This window comes from Pseudochaenichthys georgianus, chromosome 6 (genome assembly GCF_902827115.2).
Source record: "Pseudochaenichthys georgianus chromosome 6, fPseGeo1.2, whole genome shotgun sequence".
NCBI classification, from domain to species: Eukaryota; Metazoa; Chordata; class Actinopteri; order Perciformes; family Channichthyidae; genus Pseudochaenichthys; species Pseudochaenichthys georgianus.
In genome coordinates this window covers 8,574,139-8,600,410 of record NC_047508.1, presented here as the reverse complement: position 1 = coordinate 8,600,410, position 26,272 = coordinate 8,574,139, and the positions used below count along the sequence as shown (strand labels likewise).

Sequence of the window (26,272 nt, the reverse complement as noted above, 5' to 3'; positions counted from 1 at the left end):
TTCTAAAGATTTATGTTTAAAAGAAGCGTGTTTTTCAAGATAGAAAAGAACAGCTGTTGATCAAATCAAGCGCTCCCTCAACCTACAGCCAGTGTTGGAGAGGTTTCTGGACTTCCCTTTTGGAGAGCTGTCAACAGCTGTAGTTGTTTGTAGCTGCTCTGGCTGTGAGCCCCTCACCCTCATTGCACCTCACTATATTCTGGGTTATAATCCACTCACATATGATATTTTGTTTACTATAAAACGTTTACAAGAGCACAATATTGTATATCCTATTCATGAGCCTCTTGATCTCAAAGTAGTGTAATTAACTTAATTTAAACTTGTTTCCGTTTATGACAAATTGCCGTAAAAAGTGACCTTTTCTTGATCAGAAGCATTGCAGCAGATTATGGAAGTGTAAATAATACTAGTCAAAATAATGGTGATTATATATTGGCTATCATCACACATGATCATTGGTATCCCACCCAACATAACACATCGCAATTCAACCCCTGAACTCAAAAAATGAACCGTTGACTTTAATGAAATGTATTTTGTCAACAGATTATTGTATTAGGTTAGTTGAACCTAATTTTGTTTTTGTTTGAACATAATATTATTGCTTCCAACTAACCTAATACAATTATGTGTAATCTTTTGCCAAAATACACCGACGTTTTATTTATGTATGAGTGTGGGTATGACAGAGTGCTGCTGTTGAAATGCATTATAAGTGAAGTTCATTTGCTAAACAAACGTCTACACCTGACAGGAAACCCAATCACAGCCGTCTACGCTATATCTGCCAACCGCCCCGGGTACTCGGATTACTTCGTCATGTCGCCGCCGTCCTCATACCGGAGCCCGTCCTGGATGTCCTACCCCCCCGAGCCAGAGGACCTGCCGCTGCAGTGGAACGACACACCAGTGAGACACACACATGTTGCATTTTAATACACGACAAGCTGTAAACACTGGTGTCTGTTCAGTGTGTGAAGCATGTCCTCTCTTGTCCCCGCAGAACTCCCGCCATCTTGAAACCATCTGTTGAAGCTCTGCGGCGACACTGAGGGGGAGCAGCGCACACATCGGTGGGTGGGGACATCTCAGCACTGCTGTGTTAGGTTGTCATGGTTTATATTGATTGGAGAGGGGTTTTTTGTATACAAAAATCAATCTATACCTCAAGATGCTGGGCACCTAAGGTGAACATTTTGATAAAGTTAGGTATATTCGTTCATTCACTATTTTAGGAAATGTTCTCTATTTGCAGAAAGTAAAAAAAAATGTTTTTCAAAACTCTGTGAAACATAACCCTTCATTTGATGCTACAGGCAGCGGAGATTGTGTACCTTTTAAAGTGTTGTAAAGAACAAACAAAGAATATGCTAATAATCGCATATGCTACACTTATAGACAAATCGATATGGTAATAGATCACTACTTTATTCAAATGTAGCAATTTGACTGATATCATTTCTCATCATTTATGCGATAAGGAGTTTTGTAGAGGGAAAACACAGCTTCCGGCGCTAACAGACGTGCTAATAGTCAGTTTGCAAACTTACAATTAGTCACTAAGGAGACAGAGAGTTCACAAAGAAGTATTCTGCATACATTATTCTTTACTGGAGCAGTTAAAACAGAGGAATATATATAAAAATGGACAGTGGAACTAAGTTAAAAATCCAATTAAGCGTATTTTATTTTGGACTCTCCGGTTCTCCATCCCCCAATCTCCAGCATGTCAGCTTGCTATTGGTCAACAACACCATTTCTAAAGGTTCAGAAAGGTTCACAAATCCTTTCTTCATCCCACAGCGAGAAACACTTTCATTATTACAACAAGGGGACCGAGCAGACAAAAGCACTTTAAAGATTAATAGCTAAACATATTAAATAAAAACAATTAGGGAATCTGGATAGCTCAGTGGTCAGAGCTGTCGTCCGATTGCTGAGTCCGTTGCCCAGTAAGTGGGTTTGACTCCGGCTCACAGAACTATGTGGCAACGCCCCCCCCCCCTTTCAACACTGCATCTATCAATAAAGGCACTCTATGGCCCATACGAATATCTTAAAAATAAATAAATACATTCAAAATAAAAGAAGAGGCACATATGAATGAAAACAATTAAATAAGTATAAATCCATGCTACAAAATAAGTAGCAGCATAATGAAAGTGAATATATAAAAGTAAATGAAGGGGCAGCCAGTGATAACATGAATAACTTGTGGAAATAGGATTGTATGTTTCACATAGCAATGAAATCGGTGACTAAAGCTGTTACCTTTTTAAACTCTGGTGTGTCCAGGCTTTTTACTGAAAGGACACTAATAGAAAACTGCATGAACAAACATGTTATATTTGACCGATGTGTGTTTCTCCAGGTGTCTCTTTGGACTCCCTCTCCCCCACCCCCCTCCTTCAGTTCGGCCAGGCTGTCCTCCTGTCTGATGTATTAATCACCCCTCCCCAACCCTCTCTCTTCTCAGCCTCTTCACCTGCAGCTCGCAGCGTTTCTCATCCTCCAGAAAGCCCCTTCATCCTGACAAAGCTCTGCTTCAGACTCCTGCTCCCTGAGCCCCCCAGCCTCACTGGCCCCTCTTTATAGACCGCCTCTTTCGTGGAGACCTCCATCGTATGTCCCCCTCACACTGCTGAACTGAGCTGCGTGAAGCTGCACAGGGCGACGTTTGAACTCGCTTTTTCTGCCCCAGCAATCATCGTACAGTACCTGCCATCTGCCCAGCAAACGAAGGCCCCCAGCGCTGCGCTACAAGTGCTCGAGGGCCCCAGCTGTGGCCCCCAGTCTGCTCCTCCTGAACCGGACTGGACCATCCTGGACTTGACTCCAATTTCCACCAGAAAGCCAGGAAAAGCTGGACTGACTTAAAACTGTGCTTTTTTGATGAATCCACAATTCCTACTAACATTCTACAGCTGGTTAATATGTGTATTTTAGGTGAGAAAAAAAAATATTTATGGGAAAAAGGGGAAAAAAAATCTCTCGTCTTGAGCTGTCTAAATTTCTGTTTTTGGATATTTGTGTGCTTTTGTCTTTTACTTTTGTGCATTGATTATTATCAATGGATTACTGTACAAAAAAAACATAGCGAGTGCTTCTCTTTCACTTACCTTATTTCAAGGCAAAAAATATATTACATTCTTCAAAATAGAGAAATTGGCGGCTTAGTTTTCTGTGGTTATGATGGCATTTCTGTACTTTTGAAAAATAATTACTTTGTTTTCTTTTCATCAGAATCAGTGTTGAAAACAGGAATGAGTCACAATGTTCTGTCCATCATCTGATGAAGTTATGAACTTTTTGTCTGCTAATCATTAGGCAGACCTGTGTCAAATATTCTGATTGGAATCACAAGCAGCTCTGTTGTAGCTTTGGGTTTGTTAAATACGGCGGCCGACAGGTGCAAACGTGCTACAACGGCCCAACATATTTTCATTAGGAGAAATGCGCTGCAGTTTAAAAAACAATGCAAATGTAAAATCACAAATGTGCTAAAACATGCAAATAAAGAAATGTCTTCACCAACTTGACGAAACATGCGCAGCGTTTACTAAAAGTGCTTTATATACAAAATGCTGCAAGAAGCTACAAATACAAAGGTAACAGGAGGGGACATGAGTGCTTGTTGACGTCGGGGATTATGTAGTTGGCCAACTATCACTCTCTCAGAGTTAGTCTGTTTCATAATTGTAAGTGTTTTGTCAGTGGATTTGTAATGACCTGGCTAGCTACGTTAGCTAACTAACGGCAGATCTGCAATAATACCGGCAGGATTCATGTGATTACATTTTTTAAATAAGCCGATAAAACTTAAAGTTTTCTGTGACAGTTGGCAAACTTTATATTCCCCAAATGTCAACAAGTGCTCCGGCCAAACTGTGTGCATCACTTTCTAGGTTCCCAGTTTCCGTTGTGTTTTGAGCTTCTAGCAGCGTTTTTGTATTTTGCAGTGTTTCGTAAACGCTGGGCATGTGTCTTCAAATAGGTGAAGATATTGTCTTCCTTTGCATGTGTTTGGCACATTCCTGGTTTTATCTTTACCTCATCTGTAAAAGTACAGCGCGTTCCTCCTAATGGAAGTGTTTTGGACCACTGTCGGCCACCGTAGTTGAGGAGATAAAAACATTTGATGACTTGGATTGAACTGATTTCACTTCTGGTTTGAGTCAGGTCTGTTCCAATTATGTGAACACACCAATTATTCTTAGAAAGATGTCTAATGTATTTTACTGTGTAAGGAAACTTTGACCTTTGGTTCTTTTGGTCTTGGTGAAGAGGAATATTGGCTCACTGGTGTAGTACTGTTGGAGAGACTCGCTGGGCTCCGATGAGCCGTATATGTAACGATTAAATATATTGCTGTATATAGCAGAGGATTAATGGAGAGTTTTATGCAAGTATCGTGGGAGGGACGCTTCGCTTTGACATTTATTCTGACGCCATTTTTTTTTATTTCAACTGCGTTTTTGATGAAAGACTGTTTTGAATTTCCTGGACTTTCTGAAGGATGCGCACATTTCAGTTTCATCTGGATCATGTTTTTTCACTAACATCACAGTATTACTGAAGGAACGGATGGAGTGCTTGGAGTGGCATGCAGCAGAAAGGCAGACTGCATTTACTGAGCTTTATGTTTGAACAAAGCTTATATAGCCATAAATAATGCAATTTTTTAGTACAAAGAATGTCTAAACTATATTTATCCTCATTTTTTCTGAGGAGTGGAATCCTATAAGCGCACTGTATGTTAGGCTCCACCATCATTTAGATAGTTCTAAAGGAGATTATAGCCATATGTTTCTCAACCAAGTGGACCCGAAAACAGCTAAGATATACAGTGTTGTGTTAAAGTGGCAATTATAATATATTAGATAGAAAAGATAAAGCAGGGAAAAGAGATTAGTATAGATAGAAGATGTAAGTATAGTTTAACATGCACTTTAACAAAAAAAAGCCCAAACCATGCATTGAATATTAAAATACTATAAATATACAAACCATCTTGAAATGACCTTAAACTAAGACCGAATCTGTAAATGCATACAGTAGAAAAATGTGGAATATACCTTTTCAACTAAAATACTATACACTTTATTGAACGCTTGTGAAATAGATTTTTCCCCAAATTCTTCAATATGACTGCGTTAGACCAAAAAAGAAATGCCCAGTTTAAAATACTTAGACCGTTGAGACAGTTATATAGGGACTTACAGTTTGCATTAAATCTATTTTGACAGCAACATTTATATAGGATAAATACATTTTTCAGGTCACTTTGGAGTCAACATTTCTTACAGGGTGGAGAATTTACAATTTCTACGGCCCTGCCTCTAGATTTATAACTCAAGTTTGAAAACTATGGGAAAATAATTTAGAATATACATTTAATACTAAGTCTCTGTAGAAAGTAACACGGATAATCTTCTCCAGTTCAGATCTTGTTCAAAATACCCCCCCTTTCTAAATGTAGGCCTGCGCATGATAAATATTTGATGTGGATGCAGAAAGCAAAGGAATGAGATGACAGTACTGGAGCGTTGTGAGTGCGCACGGTGCTATTGGTTTTTTGAATAATCATTTTCAACACTAGATCTGCAGCAGCTAGCATATTTAAAGTCATATTCAGTGTATAAACCCATTTAATGTTGAAAAGAAACCACTTCCACTCATGTTTATTGTTTTATTTGAATCCATGTTGGAGAGACGGGTGGGTGGGTTTTGGTTTTTCAAGCAGAAATGAATTTGAAGAAGGACAACTGATGCTATAAGTTGATGTGCAATGTTTGTGCTTTACACGGGTAGCGGCGAGATGCTTTTATTGACGAACGGACTCTGGGATGCACTGACCGTTTATTTTCTGCCGTTTGAGCCACGTCATGATGCTGTGACATCACGGCAGCGCTGATGATGTCACACTATCATCACTCGGGTGTTGAGGAGGTCACAGTGACGACAACAATAAATGCTGTTGGATGTAGTTATGCAGAAAACTTTTTGGTGAATTTAAACAATAAAGAAAAATTACCATTCTGGGCTTGTGTGTTTTTTTCTCTTTGTGTGTCTGCAACTATTTACAACTACTTTCCTATTTTGGATAACGTTATTTGGTTGAATTTGGTCTTCAAAGAGAGTGAATTTGGAAGAAATCATTGTATTATCCTTAAAATCTCTCCCGTATTTATTGCATTCATTATAAAAATTGTACTCAAAATCTCAATAAAAAATCTAGATAGCAAAATGAGCCCTATATTTATATCAATATCTACGTTATAATATCTATGTATGTGTTAATTTTATCTTTTTCTTTCTCGCTCAGTTTATATCCAATCCAATCCAACTTTATTTCTATCTCACATTTAAAAACAACACAGTTGAACAAAGTGCTGTACATCAATAAATATATAATACAAAAATAAAACCAGGTAAGACATAAAACAAATGTAAAACGACAATAAAACCATACTTAAAGACACAAACTGAAAACTCACGATTAACGTGATGAATATGAATGTGATGTGCCTTTTTTAATGTTTGAAATTATTGTTTAATTAAGTTGAAAAATAAAGGATTTCATTCAGTTGTGCGACAATACATAATGTCTTGTTGATTTATCCTTATTTGAATATATATTCTCATGCCCACTAGCGGGAGCCAGAAGCAGAGAGTACATCTCCTTCAAACTACTTCAAACAGCCTCTCCCTTCTGAAAAGTGTTCTAACAAGTAATCAAAGGTTCTTGTTGTTTTTGCCGGCAGCCACATGCAGAATAAGTAAAATACATATTTCCGAGGCTGTTGTAAAATGATTCATTTTTGGAGAGTCATTTCTGTCCCTGATTGAAAGCTGAACTGCTCTGACCTTGACTCTTCAATCCCAAGCAAACAGGGGGAACTGGGGCTTTTTCTTGCAAATTAAAACAGAGACAGTCATGAATGTCAGTAAACCACCCAGTGGAGGTTATAGACCAATTTTACTGGGGGTGCCAGGCTGGGGCCAGTTATTTCATGAGAGGGGCACAATAAAAGCGGGTTAACAAGACAAAGACAGTATAAAGTAATTGTGTAAAATAAACATAAAATACAGTAATTGGTATTTGTTTTTGTAAAGGTATTTGTTATAGTAAATGTAAGTTACAGTTCTTTGTTTCAGTAGTTTTTTTCATTTAAAGTGATTTCATTTGTTTTAGTAACGTTAAGTGACAATTTAATTAAAAAACATAAACGGTATTTGCTTTTTTAAGGTAATGAACAGTTTAATCGCCACTGTACATCCGGGTCTCTGATTTGATTTAGTTCCAATAAATCGTAATATTGTAACCTTTTTTTTGGAGGGGTGCCACAGTGTCAGTGTTACGGGGGCACTGGCCCCTGCTGGCCCCCCCTGGAACCGCCACTGAAACCACCCCTGCTTTTAGGCCTTTGATTGTTGGCTGAAAGCAAAGGTAATATGTGAATGTAAAGAACATACTCGCTACCACCTTTACCTGTCCATCAACACTTAATGCACCTTAAACATACATAACAACAACAACAACCAACAGGAGCAAAGCTCATCAAACCAAAATACCTTCCAAAAGCGTGAAAAACATCATCTTATAAGGACGCCTCCTGCATGCCTTCAAAGGTCCAAATTATTAAAAGGGATAGATGGGATAGTTTGAAGTTGGGTTGTGTCACCATAGCTGTCGGCACACTCTCAGTTCAGAGAAGCTGATGAGAGAACACAGAAACTAAGGAATGTAATGCTGACTATAATATAGCCATCTAAGAGAAAGGGCCACCTAAAAAAAACAATATATGTTCAACTGATGCTATATTTAAAATATTTACCTAACCTAACGTGCCCTCAGAAAGCCCTTTCAAACAGGAAACTGAATCCGTTATCTCTTTTCAAAGCCACAAGACTCCATTCACTAAACAGTCATTTTATCTCGCAGAACACAGGAGCTGCTGGTCTCCCGCTGCCTCCATCTGTTAGTTACTTTGTGATTTTGTTTGACTTAAACTTGTTAGTTTGGATTCACCAAAGTCACACAGTAAGTCTTGCTGCTTCACTTTTATAATGTTTATTTTTTCTAACCACTATTTATATGTCTCTACTCCTCTCTATCACCTGAGCGCCTACTGTCCAGGGTTACCTTGGCGAGCATGATGACGCAGGACGAGCTTTGAGCAGACAGAGGTTATAAGCTGATAACAGCTTTCACACCCGTCTACTGCAAGTCTTAATATTGATAATTTAATAACTCAAATATGATTAATGTCACTGTTCATTTCTCCTAGAGAGGCTCAGTGTTCCTGCAGGTCATCGGGGTTTCCTCTTCAGAGCGCTGGACAGAGGCTCGCCTGTGCTTCACTCACTGAGTAAGTATGGTAAGAAAATAAAAATAAAAGATCTTACAACACTTATTTATTTCTTGTTTCAGGGCGGGACTTCTCTCTGTCTGCGGCTCCTGAGAGTTAACTGAAGCACACAGCGGCGTCTTTAGAGCTGACCCTCTGTCTGCTGACCGCTCACTCTCACCGTGTTGTTGTTCAATAAAACACTCAGACATCTAAAGTCAACCTTTGTTTTGTGAGATGTTTTTTAACTTCAGTGAGGTAATGCGAAGGTGTAATAAATTGTATAGTGACTAGAATGCTGCTTTAACTTATTTGCCCCTTTCAACAAGCACTAACATCTGAGTGGTTTTTCATAGAACCCAGGACAGATGTTTTTAGAGAACATATATCCATGATTTCTGAGAAAAACTTCACAGTTTAGGGAGGTTGGAGCAAGCCTGTCTTCACACACACACTGTAAAACAGTTCATGTCAGTTCAACTTGCAAATGAAAGTCCACCTGCTGCCTTGAAAAAGCAAATCAAGTCAACTTGAAGACAATCTTTGTTTCAACTCATTAATGCAAGTCAGTCTCGTTGATATGACTTGAAGGTTCTAGTTGTATTAACATTGTTTTTTAAGTTGTCTAAGTTGATTTAACTTTATACTTAGAGTTGAGACAACTACCAATCTTACATTATTAGGGCAAGAAAACTTTATTTACCTAGTCAAATAAACTCACATTTCAGTATTATAATAACTCACACTTTCAAGTTCTACATTTATATAACTCATAATTTCAAGTTAGGAAGATTGTAATAATGCATTTGTTTCAACTTAGATATATTAGTTGTATTGACTTCGGATAGCAAGTTTACATAAATGAATAATAATTCTTGCAGCGCATTTGTTCAGATATATAACATTTATTTAAAAAAAACATGTTATACATCAACTTATATCCAAAATGTAATTGGCAATAGAAAATGAAACCATACAATACACTTGCATGACCATGCTGCTGACCATACCTGAGTTAGTCAGGTCTCTCGCCTCACTGCAGTAACATACACACCTGAAACGGTGAGGTATGCACAGTTGCACACATATTCACTTAAAAATGAAACCCGAACAAGACATCACACTACTTTTAAAACACCCATCAACAGAGGATGACAGCTGGCCCCAAGGACACTGGTCATACGACACACGTTTTCTCATCTCTGACACTGACTGCGTGACCTAGGCATTTTTTAATTTTTGCTTGGGTACACTGAAGCCGAGATGGAGATATGCAGAGTAAGATCTATGGTCTGCTGTCAAAACTTTACAAACTACACTGCTGAAAACAAGAACAATATATAGAATAACAGTCCAAAACAGAAACTCCCTTCTTCCAGGAGCTATGACAGTCATTTGTTTAGAGGTGATATCTCAGCAGTTTATTTCTGAGTCCATGGATTCTTGCAGAGCACTTAACCTCAAATTAAGCGAGCGAAAAGTAAATGTATAATATAAGTAATATAGTGACTTACATCACACATCCTGATAACGTTGGAGGAATCCTCTGCAAAAAATATTGAAAGACCGAGTAGGGCAGCCGTTCTTCTGCTCTGGTTTGTGTCCTCCAAGGGGAAAACAGACAAGGGTAGGTAAATATGATAGCCAAGCTTGAATCCTTATCTTTGCACATTTTTGGTAATAGTTTCTCTGTAAAATACTTGCCTCTTTCTGAAGACACTGCAGAACACCACTCATGGCCGACCTTCTTCCAGATGCTACAGCAGCTTTGTAAGCCTCCAACAGACTTGGAACCATGGCATCTAGTCCTTCCAGCAAAGATTTCAGCAGGTCTTTGGTGACGATTCTGCTGAACTCGGCACATAGCTAAAACAGACAAAAGAACAGAGAAATTACATGAGTGAGAGAAAAATAAGAGCACCATGTAACAGCTGTAGTAATTTAAAGAGAGGAATCCAAAACATAACGGCAAGAAATAGTACATGCTTTATGTTGTTGACGTATAATATCCTATAGTTCAGTAATAGTAGTTGTACCACATTGAAAGTCCTCAATTATAATTAAATGATGGAGTATATGATATTATACTCCATTACTTATGTAATAGTATTATCAGCAACTTAAGTAGAATTATTCATCTTGCAGTAAAATATGCCCTTTTTATTTTTGTGTTATAGCTGAAGGTACAAAAATATATTGTGTAGAAGTAAACAATTGCACAAACTGCACTCGATTAGCAAAGGATTACCTGTCTCTGACCAAACAATGCAGGCCATCTCTCCATGACAGCAGAGATCAGTGGCTCATCACCGATGATCTCCTTTCTTCGCTGTGAGAATGTTGCGATCATCAGTTCACCCAGAAGCTGTAAATCGGAGTCCTTCTTCTGCACTTCCAGTGCCATGGTATTGCGATCTTTCTCTGACTTCCCAGTAGTCTGTCCCTCAGGTGGCTCTGGCAGGTAGTGGATCTCTCCTTTTTTTGACTTTTTGACTGGCTTGTGGTTTTCCTCGCCCCTTTTTCTTTTATTTACAAGAACTTCAGGGCATCCAGCTGCCATCATTCTCTGACGGTAATTGCCCATCTTGAATCTCAAACTAAATACCCAGCAATACCACCCTCTACCTGACCCTGGCTCTTTGAGACATGGGTGCTTTGCAACAAGAGCTTTTGCTACACTTTCATAATGGTCTTTGTTGGGATAGGCTGTGATTTTAGATATGATATCCGCAAGTCTGTCCAGTATTTCACTTTTCACACCCTTTGAGATGACCATCACAGTTTGATCCTGGGCATACGCATCATTCGCTGCTCTCAGCTGATACTCAACATCATGGGAGAAAGCTGGAACAACAAAAGGATCGGGCCATTCTGTCGATTGACTGCTACTTGGGGAATCAAAGCTTACAGTATCCAGTGTTGAGTCAGAAACCACCTCAGAAGATGTGAACAAAACCTTCAGAGTGGCTCGTTCCGCTGGTATCTCCTTAATGTCTGTCAAATTGCAGAGCTGATTCCCAAAGTCCGAATCTTCAAACTGTAAAATAAAGTTCCCTCGGAGACCAAGAGTGTTGCGCAGTTTTGCACACAGATCATCAACTGATGAGGGAACATCTTCTAGGGTGACCCGCCTTATATCTTCAGGTGAGAGGATAACTCTGAGAAGCATCATTGAGGTGTCTGCATCAGCTGAAACACAGTTAACAATATAGAAAACACTTTATCATCAGGAAATAAACACTGGAAGTGAATTGAAAATAAGTTGCACGTAATACAATTTACGGAAGACACTAAAAAAACACTTCCCAGTCCAACTTTACCTTAATTTAACATGAATGTCCTTGGAGTGACAAGCAGCTTTCCTTCCACAAGGTATGCAGCAAGAGGGGTGTAGTCATTCAGATTGTCAGGCTCGACAACCACAGTCACTGCAGGGTCTCTTCTGGCAAGTTGGAAACACCCGAGATGAATCACGAAGGCTGCTGTGAATAGTTCCATAATGAATGATATGCAGCAATCCACTACACAGATATCGAGTACTCTCCCAAAATCTGGCAGTCCACTTGTCCGTCCAACTGAGAGCACCATTCCTTTCGAATATTTTGTCCCATTTAAGTAAACAGTGGAGGTGAGAGAAACAGAGTTCAGATCTTGAAACTTACTCCTTAAGGCCTCTCTGATAGCAACATCTAAGATGTCCACAGATACGATTGATGATTTCCCAGTCTCAATGCTTGGTTTGAAAATTGTTGGCATCTCCAAATAATATGCCAACATCAGCTGATGTCTTGTGGCTAAAGTGTGCAGAATATTTTTGAAGTTGCCAGTATTGCGAACCACCTGTTTGAAGAAAGAATGTTTGGCCTCAAATCTTATTGTCCAGAACTCAATTGGTGGACCAAATTTCTTGATCAGTACAGGATAATGTTCAAGATAATGATGCTTGGGACGTAATCTTGTACCAGGAAATATTTCCAATAGCAACTGTCTGTGGTCAGAGATTTTTGCTTGTAGGTAGCACAGGGTTTCTGTTGTGAATGAGGGGCTGGATAGTAGCTCCACAATGTCTTTCAGTTCAAGGATCACAGACCAGGTTTTTTCACTTTCTGGAATTCGGTGGCCGATCAGCAGTGGAAGGAATCTCAAAAGTGCCCAGTTCTCATGTCCATTGCCACCAATAGTTCCATCTTTGGAAAAGTTTGCATGTATTGCTTGAGGCCTGTTAGTTTTGTCATTAAACTGAAAAGGGAATGATCCTATCCTTTCATTAAGGTCATTCAAAGTGAAATACTTTTTAGCAATCAGATCTGAAAGACACATGCACAGTTCCACAGGTACAATTCCTTCGAACAAATCATGAAGAAAATCAGGTGGAAACCCTTTTGCAGGATGAAAGTGAGCAAGTCTTCTTAAAGGACAGTCTCTTTTTAAACCATCAACACATGAGGCATCAGTTGTCTTGAGCACATTAACAGCTTCATCATACAAATGTGGTGTTCTCAAAGTAAAAGTCCCACTTCTGACATCATACTTCTGAATATCTGCACGGCTAGCCAAACAAAATCTGCAACATTTCTCCACATTGAAAGACTCTTGGTATCCAGCAAGTGAGTGTGCACCTAAGTTATCAGCAGACACATACAAAACAGTACCTTTCACATAAGAACCAAGTCCTTGTACAAATATACCGATGGTCTCTAAATGCTCAAGATCTCTTATCAGTGGTTCCAAAACCTTGCCGTAACCATATTGTTTTAAGTGTACAGTTTTGCACAATATAGCTAGATAAATTGCAAACTTCAAAATCATCAATGTATAAGCCAAGAGCAATTCCTAATTCCTAATTCTTCAGTGAGAAGTTTGTTTTCTTTAAAGTATTCACCATCTTGAAATGAACTGTAATGACCTTCCCGTCTTCCCGTTGACTTCTGTAATGATTGAAGAATCTCAGTTCTTTCAAACAACTTACTTAACAGCTCTAAAATAGGAACATAAACAAATGAATGGTTTTTTTCTTGTACATTTAGCACATACTCGACGGGTTCAATGACTGTAAAGTTTTTTTTATAAAATGACTGCCTTTTACGCTCTGTGCCCAAAGGTCCCTGTCTTGAAAGAAATGTCAGTGGGTTTAAAGATTGTATTTCATCAGACAATTCTGTAACAACAGAGGCATCAACTACACAGTTATTTTCCTCCAGAACCTTCTGTATAATTCCTTTGATATTTTGATCAGCAAGTTCTCCAATGTCAAATAACTCATCAATTACTTCCTGTATTGCTGAATTAGAAACATGTAAAATGGTTTGCATGCGGAGGAATAAGGATGCAAACTTATTTTTAATGGTCTCTCTATTTTCAAGAAGACCTTCAGCACCAGGTAGAGAATCATATGAAGGTGATGCCTCAGTATCAGAAACAGAATCCTCCCTGATTACAGTATTTGTATGTCCATGCTGTACACAAAGCCCTGGTCTAAGACTATTTAGGGTGGAACATTTATGATAGCGGCTTCTATGAGCAGTAAAGGTTGATAGTATACTCGACTTGAATGAGCAGTCTACGAATGGACATTTAACTGTTTCCCTGTTCCTCAAATGAGTCTTTAAATTAGCTAAATATGTGTTAATGTCACTAGGCTCTGAGAATGAACACAAATCACAGCATAATTTTGACACACATTTGTTAGCTTCTTTAACATGTTCTTTCAAATGTTTTTTAAGTAAAGCTTGGGTTTGAAAGCTGTTCAAACAGTCTTCATAAATACAGACAAGGCCTGAACACCTTCGATGATGTCCGTGACGCTGTTTATAATGCTGAATTATTCTTCCTTGCCAATTGGAGGAGAACGTACAAAACTTACATTTCCACTTCATGAACTGGACATGCTCGTTCACACCTGTAACACAAAATAAATGCACGTTATTTACCTTGATATTGACCTTCCACAAATATATTGGTATCAGCATTTATGTTTTCATATCAGCAGAGATGAAAAAAATGGCAATTTTATTTTACAATAAAGACAATTATGCTCGGGGTGATTCAAATGTACGTTCCAGTGTTCAGGTTACATTTTTAATGGCAGTTGCCCCCTATGTCTTCAAATCATACCACAGCAGTAGCGAGTTTCATGCAGCAGAGCGGTCAAAGATGTCACTGTTTGTTGTGTTTTTAATATTACGTTTTTATACAGGGCCGCCCCTCCTTATACGCAGATCACGCAGAAGCAGACTGAGGTGAGGCAAAAATGTGGCTCATTTTGCGGAGGGAGCCTCATCTGAAGCGCACCGACAGCGCGCCACAGTTTCGCCGCTGTGAGGCTCCACTAGCCCCCCTGACTTCCCGCATACCTGCTGCTATCCCTCTCTCTACGCCACACCCAGCTCCCGACGCTCTCTCATCTGCTCTTGGATGCCCACACACTACGTACATTACGCACCGCACTATTCCCGAAAAAGCTAAGCTACTCTCATGACATTTTGGTATGATACTTAAACTTATAAAGTAATAGTTTGAATATCAGACACACGAAAACCCAAAACAAATAGCCGCGTTCACACTGCGGTACTTTTCCCACAAAGGTTCATGCGAACTTAGTTCATGATCGCGTTCACACCAAAAAGAGCCGGTACTAAAAGTAGTTCATGCGAACCTTTTTACCCCCTCGAAAGTCCCTGCTAGAGAGCAGGGACTTTCGAGCGGCTCTTTTGTGAGAAAAGAGCTATATTCCTGATTGGCTGGGCGGATTGCAAACCACGCCCCGTAAAACTCCCAAAAAGTTTTGTGAAGCCGCCATTTTATTATCCTCGCATTAGCATTATTAGCATTAGCATTAGCCCAGCGCAGAAACGCAGAGACTAACTTATGGCAACACAAAATAAAACATGGGAGCGGTGGAGATGAGGAGGTGTCGGCGTTCTGGCGATTTACTCGGAAGGCTTCAGTAGAAGCTGCTGGGACTCCCAGCAGCTTCTACTGAAGCCAGTCCCCAACTCCGGGGACTTTGGGCGGCAGTATACGCCGTGAAGTGGTTTGCGGCCTGCCAGTAAACCCAAAGCAGAAGAAGAAGTGATGTCAGCGGCTTCATAATCCACCCCCAGGGACTTTTTCTGGTGTGAACGCGATCTGTACTTAGTTCATGCGAACTAAAGAGTTCGCATGAACCTTTGTGGGAAAAGTACCGCAGTGTGAACGCGGCTAATGTCGTCTCCGTGTCTCCTCTGCCCTGCCCCCCCCCCCACACATACATAAACGCAGAGCGTATTTATTTTCATCTTCTCGCTGCGCGAGAGTACCGTGGCTACATTCTTGTAGCCATGGGCGTCGCCTGGGGTAAATGTAACTATTTTCAATTGGTTAGTATTACATTTTGTGACAATGTGGTGACACTCATTTTAATGAAGACAAATGTGTGTATCTTGAAATTCATTTATTTGACAGAGCTGGAAACTGATTGACTTACATACTTGTTTGTGTTTACCGACACAGTCATCACAGATGAGCCAAACGGAGTAGAGGATGGAGAACAGGAGAAAGTGACACACAAGCAGTGATGTACCTGACGCGTTCAATGAACGATCGTTCATGAACGCGTTCATATTTTGGGCGAACGTGAACTGAACGTACTGTATTTCCGCTAGATGAACGTAATTGAGAACGCGTTCATTCTCAGCGCTGTATAACGGCGTTCAAAAGTGCGTTCATTCTCAGCACTGTATTATAACGGCGTTTAAAAGTGTGCCAGATTTCATATGCCTTTCAGCCGAAAACCCAGTTAAAACACACCGTAAACAGGCTTCAAAATAATGCGGAAAACCACCTAATCTGGCAACAGCAAGCTGCCTGTGACGCGTACGTGCCTGTCACCCCTGGCTGTTGCACTAAAATATAAATATACTAAATATATCAGACTCCTCACAACAAACAATGTGGAACCGCGGAACCGGCGAGCATTGAATGAATTAATGAATTAGTATGGAAGCCGAGAGCAGCTGCAGCAGCACTCGCTCAGAGTGAGACTCTACGGCAGGGGTGGGGAACCTCCGGCCTCCGGGCCGTATACGGCCCGCGAGACAATTTGGTACGGCCCTCGAGGTAATTTATAAACACACGCAAAAAATAAAAAAATGAAAGAAATCTAGACCGCAAAAAAATTAAACAAGCGAGTGCCTGTTTTTCCTGGCCAAGGTCAGGGTCCTTGAACACAACACGAGCCTAACGTGTCATCACGTGGTATATGTCTCGACTGACAGGGGTGCAGTTCTGACGGAGAGCACCAGAACGCCACTCCAGCACTTCAGAAATTGCAGTACCGATAAGTCCATACACATGCCGCAGTTTCTGCGTGTCTGTGTCTTTAGTTGAAAGCCCAGTGGCGATCTGCTCATCTGTCATACAGTCAATAACTTTGTTGTTATCATTAGCATCTGGTTAGCTAGCTATGCTAACGAATATAAAAAGCTTTGTCTACAACCAGTGAGGTAAAGGCACATCTTTATATGATCATTATAGTTATAAAAAAAATAAGAGAATAAAGTAAACAGGTATAAAATACTATGACAGTTATTAATAAAGAAGAATACAGTTTGAAAGGGGAGTGATTTGTCAAATATCCATAAATTAAAAGAAAATCTGCTTACAGTTGTGTTTGGGTGTTGAGATCTCCTAATGTTGCTCTCAAAGTGCAAAAAATCTTCCCAGGGGAGCATGCCCCCCGGACCCCCTAGAGGAGGTTAGGTCCCCCCCACTTAAATCATGTTCACATGGATAGGAAACTAAATACATTTGCACACATCTTGTGTCCATATCTTTCTGTGTTGGTGGTCACGCTACACCCTGCACGTGCATGCATACGCGAGTCATGGTGAGATATCTGGATTAAGAGGTTGCTTTTACTTTGCACAGAATGAAATGAATGAGCTGTGATTTTAGTTTTTTTAAGCAGAGGTCAATAACTTGTACGGCCCTCTGAGGATATTGAAAAAATTGAAATGGCCCATTAACATCGTACAGGAGACAAATAATAGCTCGCAGCAACGTATTGAAAAAATAACTATGAACTATAAATTAGTTCATTTTTGAAACCATGAACTTTAGTTCAACATTTTTAATTATGAACTATGAACTGAACTAGTTCATTTTAAAATGTGTGAACTGTGAACTGAACTAGTTCATGTCGAAAGTGAACTTTCCCAACACTGCACACAAGAAGGAGATACAACAGGCAAGAACGACAATGGAGACAACAATGAACAGGAACACCAGAACAGACAAGAGTCAATGGGTAACTTGACTGATTTAGGGACTGCAGATACAGGGCCAAGGCAAGTGAGACATCACTGCTTTTCCATCCAGCATGTTTGGCCAGCAAAAGAGATTTCAACCGCAAACAACAAGTGATGAGGGAAGCAGCAAGTGATGAGGGATTATTATGTCCTCCTTCCATCCATTTTTTCTGTTTAATCTGATTACTAACAACTTCTAATAATTTGACATAGTTTATGATTTAATTGAAAAATGAAGTGTTTTTAAATAAGAAACCCGTTTCTGATTCTGATTCTTTGATTTTTGTTTACATATGGGTGTTGAGAGATGTATCTATATCTCTTAATGTTGCTCTCAAAGTGCACAAGATTGATGCTTTTAACTTCAATATTTAAAAAAAATCTTCCTGGGGGAGCCCAGAGGAGGTGAGTTCCCCCCAAAATAGCACTTTATCTCTGCTTAGGTAACTCCGGTGTAGTGTCCCCTCGGCAACAGATCACTCAGAGCTGATTACTTTCCTGCATTTCAATGGACAGCATATAAAAAGGACACGTGAGCTGCATTGCTGAAGAGATCCTCTCATGCTGTCTCTTTTACAAAATAAGTGTCCAGTCAACAACAAAACATCAGTGTTCGTATAGTGGTAGTATATTTTTCACAAGCAATGTGAAACATTAAGCTTATACAAACTGGTGTACAAAACTCACATACCTGCATTGATCTCCTGGAGTGTCTCTACTCTTTCTTCTCCACATCTCTTGTCCACCATCAGAGATTGCAAACATTTCAGAAACAGCTAGAGGTAGGGGACAAACAACTTGTTCGCTGGGCATGTCAAAAACCTCCTGCTTTGATCAAGACTTTAGGGAGCCTTTCAGCCCCTCTAGCAAAGGGACTGGAAAGCAAGCTTAGAAAATGCAGTACCATCTACATGCTTGTCATGTTCCAGACACTGCTCTCAACACTCAGGGCCTGCACAAATACCTGCAGAAAGAAACACTTGACTTGGTGCAGGCAGTGGATTACAAAACAGCAGTTGAGAACACACTGAAAAGTTACCGAAGTAACGAGAAAGCACATGAGGTCTATGACAAGACCAAGGCCCTGTGCAATGATCTTGATATTCCCGAAACTGTGACACAGAGGAAGAAGCGTAGAAACATGGAAGACTTTGTAGGCAAGGCATCATGTGGAGCAATGTGAAACATTAAACATAAATAAACTGGTGCACAAAACTCACATACCTGCATTTCAATGGACAGTGTAGGTGCCATAACACTACTTAGCTCAAGTTCATTATTTGTATTATCATTATTATTTACGTCACCTTTATTTGCTTGTTGAGCACTTCCGGTAATTGTCACATGGGTGTGGTTTGGTTTATAAGTCACCTGTTTGATGTCGAGTGCACATGACAGAGGGTGAGCTTGTGCTGTCATTTTTTCTGTTGACCGTTTTGTCCATAGTTACTATGTTTTGATTTTGTTTATTAAATATCCTTACAACTATATTGCTTCAACATGGACTTTCTTTTCGAAAACGCGTCACAGTTTAAAGCCAAGTTTAGCCTCTCGGCGACTCAAATGTAACTGGGGATTGAGCCGCCACATTAAGTCAACAGAAAAAACGCCGGTGATTCCCATCAGAGACCGAACTGGACGGACCGGCTGGCTTCCTAAGCTTACGGATCGCTTGGATGCTTCGGATAACGGACTTAACATTTTGTAGCCTACCTTTGGAACCTTCGGATAGTTTTCCCTGATCGATATGGATTGGAGTAGCCACGAGGACTCACTTATGGACACTCATTGACTGCAGCGCACAACAAGCTAAAAGCGGTAGGCACGATTATTTCCTTTCTTGTGTATTTTTGCTGGACACAGTTTGGGAAGCGTGACCGTTTGTCCATTGGGGACTTTGGATTTGTTGTGTGTGTTTATTATGCCGTGAGCGGCGGAAGTTTTGTTATGTGTTGTGCTGTGAGTGGCGGTTGTGCGTGCTTGTTATGCCATGAGCGGCGGAAGTTTTCGAATTGTTTGTTTTGCTGTGGCGGCCGGGCCCCGCTGGTTTAAGTTTCATACCAGTGAACACTGTCGTGTTACTTGAAATGCTAAGGCACCACACATATTGCATCAAATATGAGTGACACAAACGGTGAAATGGAAAAAAGGGCTGTCAAGCTTACTAGTAAAGCCTTGGCTTGCAAAATCGAACAACTACAAAAAGAATGTCAGTCAAACGTGCAGAAGATTAAAGGACGCACACAGGAAATCAAACATCTAATGAAAAATGATGAAAATGCAACGGATGTTAGACTCAAACTGGACAAATTAATTCATCAATATGAAAATGCAAAAACAGCACATGAATCAGTTATTATGTTGCTTTCCGAAGATGTCCTGGAAATACAAAATAACTGGTTTCAACAAATAACAAAACATAACAATGATTTTATGGAGGATGTACAACAATGGCTATTGGAAACAGGGAGGAGGCCCTTTCTGCAAACAGGTCACGTGACTGTCAATGAACCAATCGCTGCAAACACAGATATTCCTCTCATTCTACCAGACAAGGCACCCGCCGATGTAAAGGAGCAATTCGAACACACTGAGGCTCAGCAGGACGTTCTCTTTCCCCCGTCAAACATGAAGGCTACATCAAGCACACAAGATGATATACAACCTGGTGACAGCATATCAAACATTGGTAGCAGAAAAAGCAGGCAAAGCTCAAGATCAAAAGTTTCCAGCACCGCATCTGCACACATAAAAGCTGAGGCCGAAGTGGCAGCCATGAAAGTACTCCGAAAACTCCTAAAGGACAAACATGTCCTGGAAGCACAGGAGCAGGAATTGAGGAGGAAAAAGGAGCAAATGGAATTAGAAGGAAACATTGCTACCACCATTGCAAAAATGAAAGTGTTAGCAGCCCCCAGGGGATCAGCTAATTGTTCTATATTATCCAATGGCATGCAGTCATATTTTGAAACGGGACAAAGGGAAATACAGTTTGTACCATTAAAACAACCAATCATAACCACCACAGACAGAGCTGTCACTAACATTGATACAGCTCCCCTAACACCCAATGCAGGCATCAGGAATCTAGATGAACATTTACATGTAGCATCTCCAGATCCAGTAACTGCCACAAGCAACAGTGACAAGTGCAATATATTTTCAGTCATGGAAAAACAAAATGAAATAACCGCTTTATTAATCCAGCAACAGTGTCTATCATCCATGCCCAAGAAAGACATTCCAGTGTTTAATGGTGACCCACTTCAGTACCAAACATTTGTGATCTTTCGAATTTAATATTGAAAACAAAAACAATAACCCCAGAGACTGCCTCTACTATCTGGAGCAATATACAACAGGACTGCCCAGAGACCTTGTACGGAGTTGCCAACATATGGCATCAGACAGTGGATTCAGCAAGGCCAAACGGTTACTGCAACAGAACTTTGGCAATGAACATAACATTGCTACAGCATACATGGAAAGAGCTCTTTCATGGCCATTAATAAGGGCTGAGGACACAAGGGCTCTACAGGCATACACGGTCTACCTTAGAGGATGTTGCAATGCGATGGAAGATGTAAACTACATGTTTGAGCTCAACATTCCAGCAAACATGCTAGCCATTTTAAAGAAACTTCCATATAGGCTGAGGGATTTATGGAGAACTGTAGCCTGTGACATCCAGGAAAAACAACACCAAAGAGCTGCCTTCAAGGATATTGTGGAATTCCTTGAAAGGCAAGTAAAAATTGCTACAGATCCCATATTTGGGGACATTAAAGACCCCCCTCCCCGTAAGCAAAGACATAAGAAGGCCACAGCCTCATCCAAGAGGAAGCGTCTTTGCAACCAATGTGAAAGTTACAGAAAACAAATATGACAGAAGCACTGTAGAGAAAGGGATTTTGTCTGCTGTGAAAAACTGCTTGTATTGTAGATGTGAACATGCTCTGGAGATGTGTCCACATTTAGAAAGGAGGACACATCATGAAAAAATCACATTTCTTAAAGAAAATGGTCTTTGTTTTGGCTGCCTGTGTAAAGGACACATAAGTAGAGACTGCAAGAAACGAATGAGGTGCAACATATGCAATCTAAATCATCCCAGAATGTGCACATCTACCAACAAAGGAAGGAAATGGAAAATGAGCAGGAGGAATGGAAGAAGCATCTGCAAACACTGCTGACGCCTCAATTCAGACAGGTGGCCTTACTGGGGCCGGTGAAGATGGGTGCAAACTCTGCATAGTACCAGTCCAAGTTAAAGCTAAAAAGGGAAACACAACAGTGCATACCTATGCATTTCTTGACCCAGGCAGCACTGCATCGTTTTGCACATTAGGGCTTATGAACAAACTTAACCTCCAAGGAAGAAGGTCAAACATTCTGCTGAGAACTATGGGTCAAAGGAAGGTAATTGAAACCAGCATTGTGTCAGGCCTAGAGGTTGCTGGACTGGATAACAGCGACTTTTGTGATCTACCCGGCACATATACTCAGAAGACTATGCCCGTTCACAAAGGAAACATTCCACGTCAAAACGACATCAATCAATGGTTGCATTTGAGGGATGTTTATCTACCTGAAATTGATGCTGAAATTGAGTTGCTGATTGGGTCAGATGTTCCAAAAGCCCTTGAACCAATTGAGGTAATCAGGAGTGTGGGGGATGGACCTTACGCCGTAAAAACCATGCTCGGATGGACTGTTAATGGACCATTAGGAGGATGTCCTGATGATACTCAGGACAAAACTTCAATAAATGTAAACAGAACATCAGTTGTGCAACTTGACAAGCTCTGGGAACAGCAATTTAAGACTGACTTTCCCGAATGTGGGAGAGACAACCAGGAACCTTCCAGGGAAGACCAACAGTTCTTGGATCTGGTTTCAAAATCTGCCCACCTAGTCAATGGACATTATTCTATTGGATTACCATTTAGAGAAAAGGAAATATGCATGCCCGACAATAAAGGTGTTGCTGAGCAACGCACTCTGAACCTTAAAAGAAGATTTAAGAGAGATCCTTCCTTACATTCTGATTATACCAACTTTATGTCTGAGATGATATCTAAAGGCCACGCAGAGAAAGTACCGGATCATGTCTTGGAACGTAGAGACGGCAAAAAATGGTATCTACCACATCACGGAGTTTTGCATCCACAAAAGAACAAACTTTGAGTAGTGTTTGACTGTGGAGCAACATTTCGGGGAGTTCACTAAATTCTCAGCTCTTCCAGGGGCCGGATCTGACTAGTACCTTGCTGGGAGTGTTGTCAAGATTCCGTAAAGATCCTGTTGTCATCACTGCAGACATCGAAGCCATGTTTCACCAAGTGAAAGTTCCAAGTGAAGACCGTGACTTCTTACGGTTCCTCTGGTGGCCTGATGGAGACTGCAGTCAGAACCTGGTGGAATATAGAATGACCGTGCATCTCTTCGGAGCAACCTCATCCCCAAGCTGTGCAAATTTTGCCCTTAGGAAATGCGCTGAAGACAATCTAGAACAGTTCAGCCCTCAAGCCATAAATGCAATTATGAATAACTTTTACGTAGACGACTGCCTCACTTCAACAGCTTCAGAAGAAGAGGCAACAGCCCTTTATCATGAACTACGAGCCATTTGTTCCAAGGGAGGCTTTCTACTAACAAAATGGATAAGTAACAGTCGGCATGTGTTGGCTGCAATACCTGAAATGGAAAGAGCAAAGGAAATAAAAAATCTGGATTTGGACCATGACAATCTTCCAGTGGAGAGAGTACTGGGTGTACAATGGTGCATTCAGTCTGACGTCTTCAAGTTCAAAATCATCTTGAAAGATAGGCCACTCACAAGAAGGGGGATTCTCTCAAGCGTCAGTTCAGTGTATGATCCCCTTGGAATATTGGCACCAGTTGTCCTCACTGCAAAAAATATCCTGCAAGATTTGTGTAGGAGAAAGCTTGGCTGGGATGACAAATTACCAGAATCTATCTCACAGGAGTGGATGAGTTGGACCCAAGACCTTCATAAACTGGAAGACTTCTAGGTTGACAGAAGCTTCAAACCTACCGACTTTGGAACGGTGTCATCTGCTCAAATGCATCATTTCGCTGACGCTTGCGAAGAGGGTTATGGAACTGTAAGTTACCTGTTTCTGCAGAACAACTCCGGCCATTCACATTGTGGATTCGTAATGGGAAAAGCAAGAGTGGCTCCGTTAAAACCAGCCACTATCCCTCGCATGGAGCTGACTGCCGCTACTATGGCAAGCCGAATAGACACCATGTTAAGAAGGGAGCTACAGATGGAACTATCAGATTCTGTATTTTGGACAGACAGCACTTCCGTACTCAAATACATCAACAACAACACCTCAAGGTTCAGAACTTTTGTGGCCAATAGAGTTTCGGAAATTGCCAAAGTATCAAATGCACTACAGTGGAGATATGTTAACACCATAGACAATCCAGCAGACATGGCTTCACGAGGTTAGACTGTAAAATATTTTCTGAAGAAAGAAAACTGGTTGTCCGGACCTCAGTGTTTACTTCGACCTCAAGATGAGTGGCCCCAAAACCCTGATGGATTGAAAGTAATCTCCCTAAAGGACTCTGAAGTCAGGAGCATAACCGTTAACACTACTCAGATCATGTCTGAGGAAATGGATCCTGTCAACCAATTAATCCATCACTTTTCCTCTGGGAATGGTTTGAAAAAGGCAGTAGCATGGATGCTCAGACTTAAAAGACTGCTTTTGTATCGCAGCAGAAAGAGAAACCAAACAAGTGTTGTTCTTCCTCAACTAATTCCAGATAACATACATCAAAGAGATCTACCACAAAAGGAGAGAGGGAATCTCAACAGGCAAGAAAACAATGGTCTCACAGTTGAAGAACTGGCAAACGCTGAAATAGAGGTAATCTGTTTTTGCCAAAGAAAGAGGTACACCGATGAAATCTCAAATCTGAGAAAAGGGATAAACGTCAAGAGAACCAGCCACCTTCATAAACTCAACCCCATCCTGGAAGATAATGTGTTACGGGTTGGTGGACGACTTAGCCGGGCAGCAATGCCGGAGGATATGAAACATCCTGTCATAGTGGCTAAAGACTTTCACATTGCCGATCTTATTCTGCGAAATGTTCATGAAGAAGTGGGTCATGGTGGTCGCAACCATATGTTATCCCGACTACGCCAACAATATTGGATTCCTGGAGCTACCGTAGCAATAAGAAGAACGTTGTCGAAATGCGTAGTCTGCAGGCGTATAAATGCTACTCCTGGACAACAACAGATGGCGGATTTGCCCCTGGATAGAGTCTCTCCTGATGAACCTCCATTCACATATGTTGGAGTTGATTATTTCGGACCCTTTGGAGTGAAGCGTGGAAGGAGCATTGTGAAACGTTATGGCGTCATTTTCACATGCTTAGCAATAAGAGCAATTCACCTTGAAATGGCATCATCTCTTGACACTGATTCATTCATCAATGCGCTACGGCGCTTTATAGCTAGACGTGGTCAAGTCAAAGAACTCAGATCTGACAATGGCACTAATTTTGTAGGATCCGAACGCGAGTTGAAGGAGGCAATTGAAAGTTGGAATCAAGGTCAGATCCACAATACACTTCTCCAGAAAGGAATTCGTTGGATCTTCCATCCCCCAGCTGGCTCACATCATGGAGGTGTTTGGGAAAGATTAATCAGATCAGTACGAAAGGTTCTCAATTCCACTCTGAATGTACAAAGTCTCGATGAAGAGGGACTTAACACAGTCTTATGTGAAGCAGAAGCTATTCTCAATAGCCGTCCAATCACCAGAGCTTCTACAGATCTAAACGACCTAGAAGCACTGACACCGAATCATCTTTTGCTCCTTAAGACAAGACCATCCCTGCCACCAGGACTGTTTCAAAAGGAAGACATTTACGCTCGCCGCAGGTGGAGACAAGTTCAGTATATGTCAGATTTATTCTGGAAAAGGTGGATTAAAGAATATCTTCCCCTACTTCAAGAACGACAGAAATGGTCAAAAATCAGACGCAACTTCACACCAGGAGACATCGTGATCATTATGGATGACTCAGCGCCTCGGAACTCCTGGCTTACTGGAAAAGTTGCTGAGACCATCGTTGACAAAAAGGGACTCGTGCGTATGCTTCGGATCAAGACCAAGACTGGTTTCCTGAGCAGACCAATTAACAAAGTTAGCCTTCTTCAGGAGTCAGAGGACTTTTGCCATGTCTAAATGGACTATTTTTGCCTATTTTATTTTGTCTCCTACCCCCTGCACACACACAAACCGAATCATTTTTATTGATACTGATTAGTGAGAAAAGATGATCACTTTTCCAAAAAGACTGCAACATATAAACTCTGAACAAATAATCCAAGAAAGAGATCTGAACGTATATTTTGTGTGTATTGTCATTTATTATAGTAATTATAATTTTGCGAAATGATAATTAGGGGCCGGTATTGTAGGTGCCATAACACTACTTAGCTCAAGTTCATTATTTGTATTATCATTATTATTTACGTCAACTTTATTTTCTTGTTGAGCACTTCCGGTAATTGTCACATGGGTGTGGTTTGGTTATATAAGTCACCTCTGTTGATGTCGAGTCCACATGACAGAGGGT

General features: G+C 40.6%; 2 protein-coding genes across 5 annotated transcripts in view; one reads left to right on the top strand and one right to left on the bottom strand.

Moving 5' to 3' along the window:
• The window catches only part of kiaa1549la (KIAA1549-like a), a 187,394-nt gene extending 182,584 nt beyond the window's left edge, over positions 1-4,810 (top strand). For 3 of the 4 annotated variants that reach the window (XM_034085732.2, XM_034085730.2, XM_034085729.2), the window contains 3 exons: positions 758-912; positions 1,007-1,076; positions 2,480-4,810. In XM_034085732.2, coding sequence (XP_033941623.1) covers positions 758-912; positions 1,007-1,036 — 185 coding nt within the window. In that variant the 3' untranslated portion in view covers positions 1,037-1,076; positions 2,480-4,810. The remainder of the gene's footprint in view (positions 1-757; positions 913-1,006; positions 1,077-2,479) is intronic. The other variant, XM_034085731.2, reaches the window with a different exon arrangement.
• A 3,297-nt stretch (positions 4,811-8,107) lies between these two features.
• Positions 8,108-11,121, bottom strand: LOC117447973 (uncharacterized). The gene is made up of 4 exons (XM_034085013.2): positions 10,603-11,121; positions 10,059-10,220; positions 9,876-9,958; positions 8,108-8,177 (listed from the first exon to the last, which is right to left on the bottom strand). Exons 1-4 carry the CDS (start codon positions 10,936-10,938, stop codon positions 8,108-8,110), a joined length of 651 nt encoding a protein of 216 aa, XP_033940904.2. The 5' UTR covers positions 10,939-11,121.
• Positions 11,122-26,272: the final 15,151 nt, after the last annotated feature.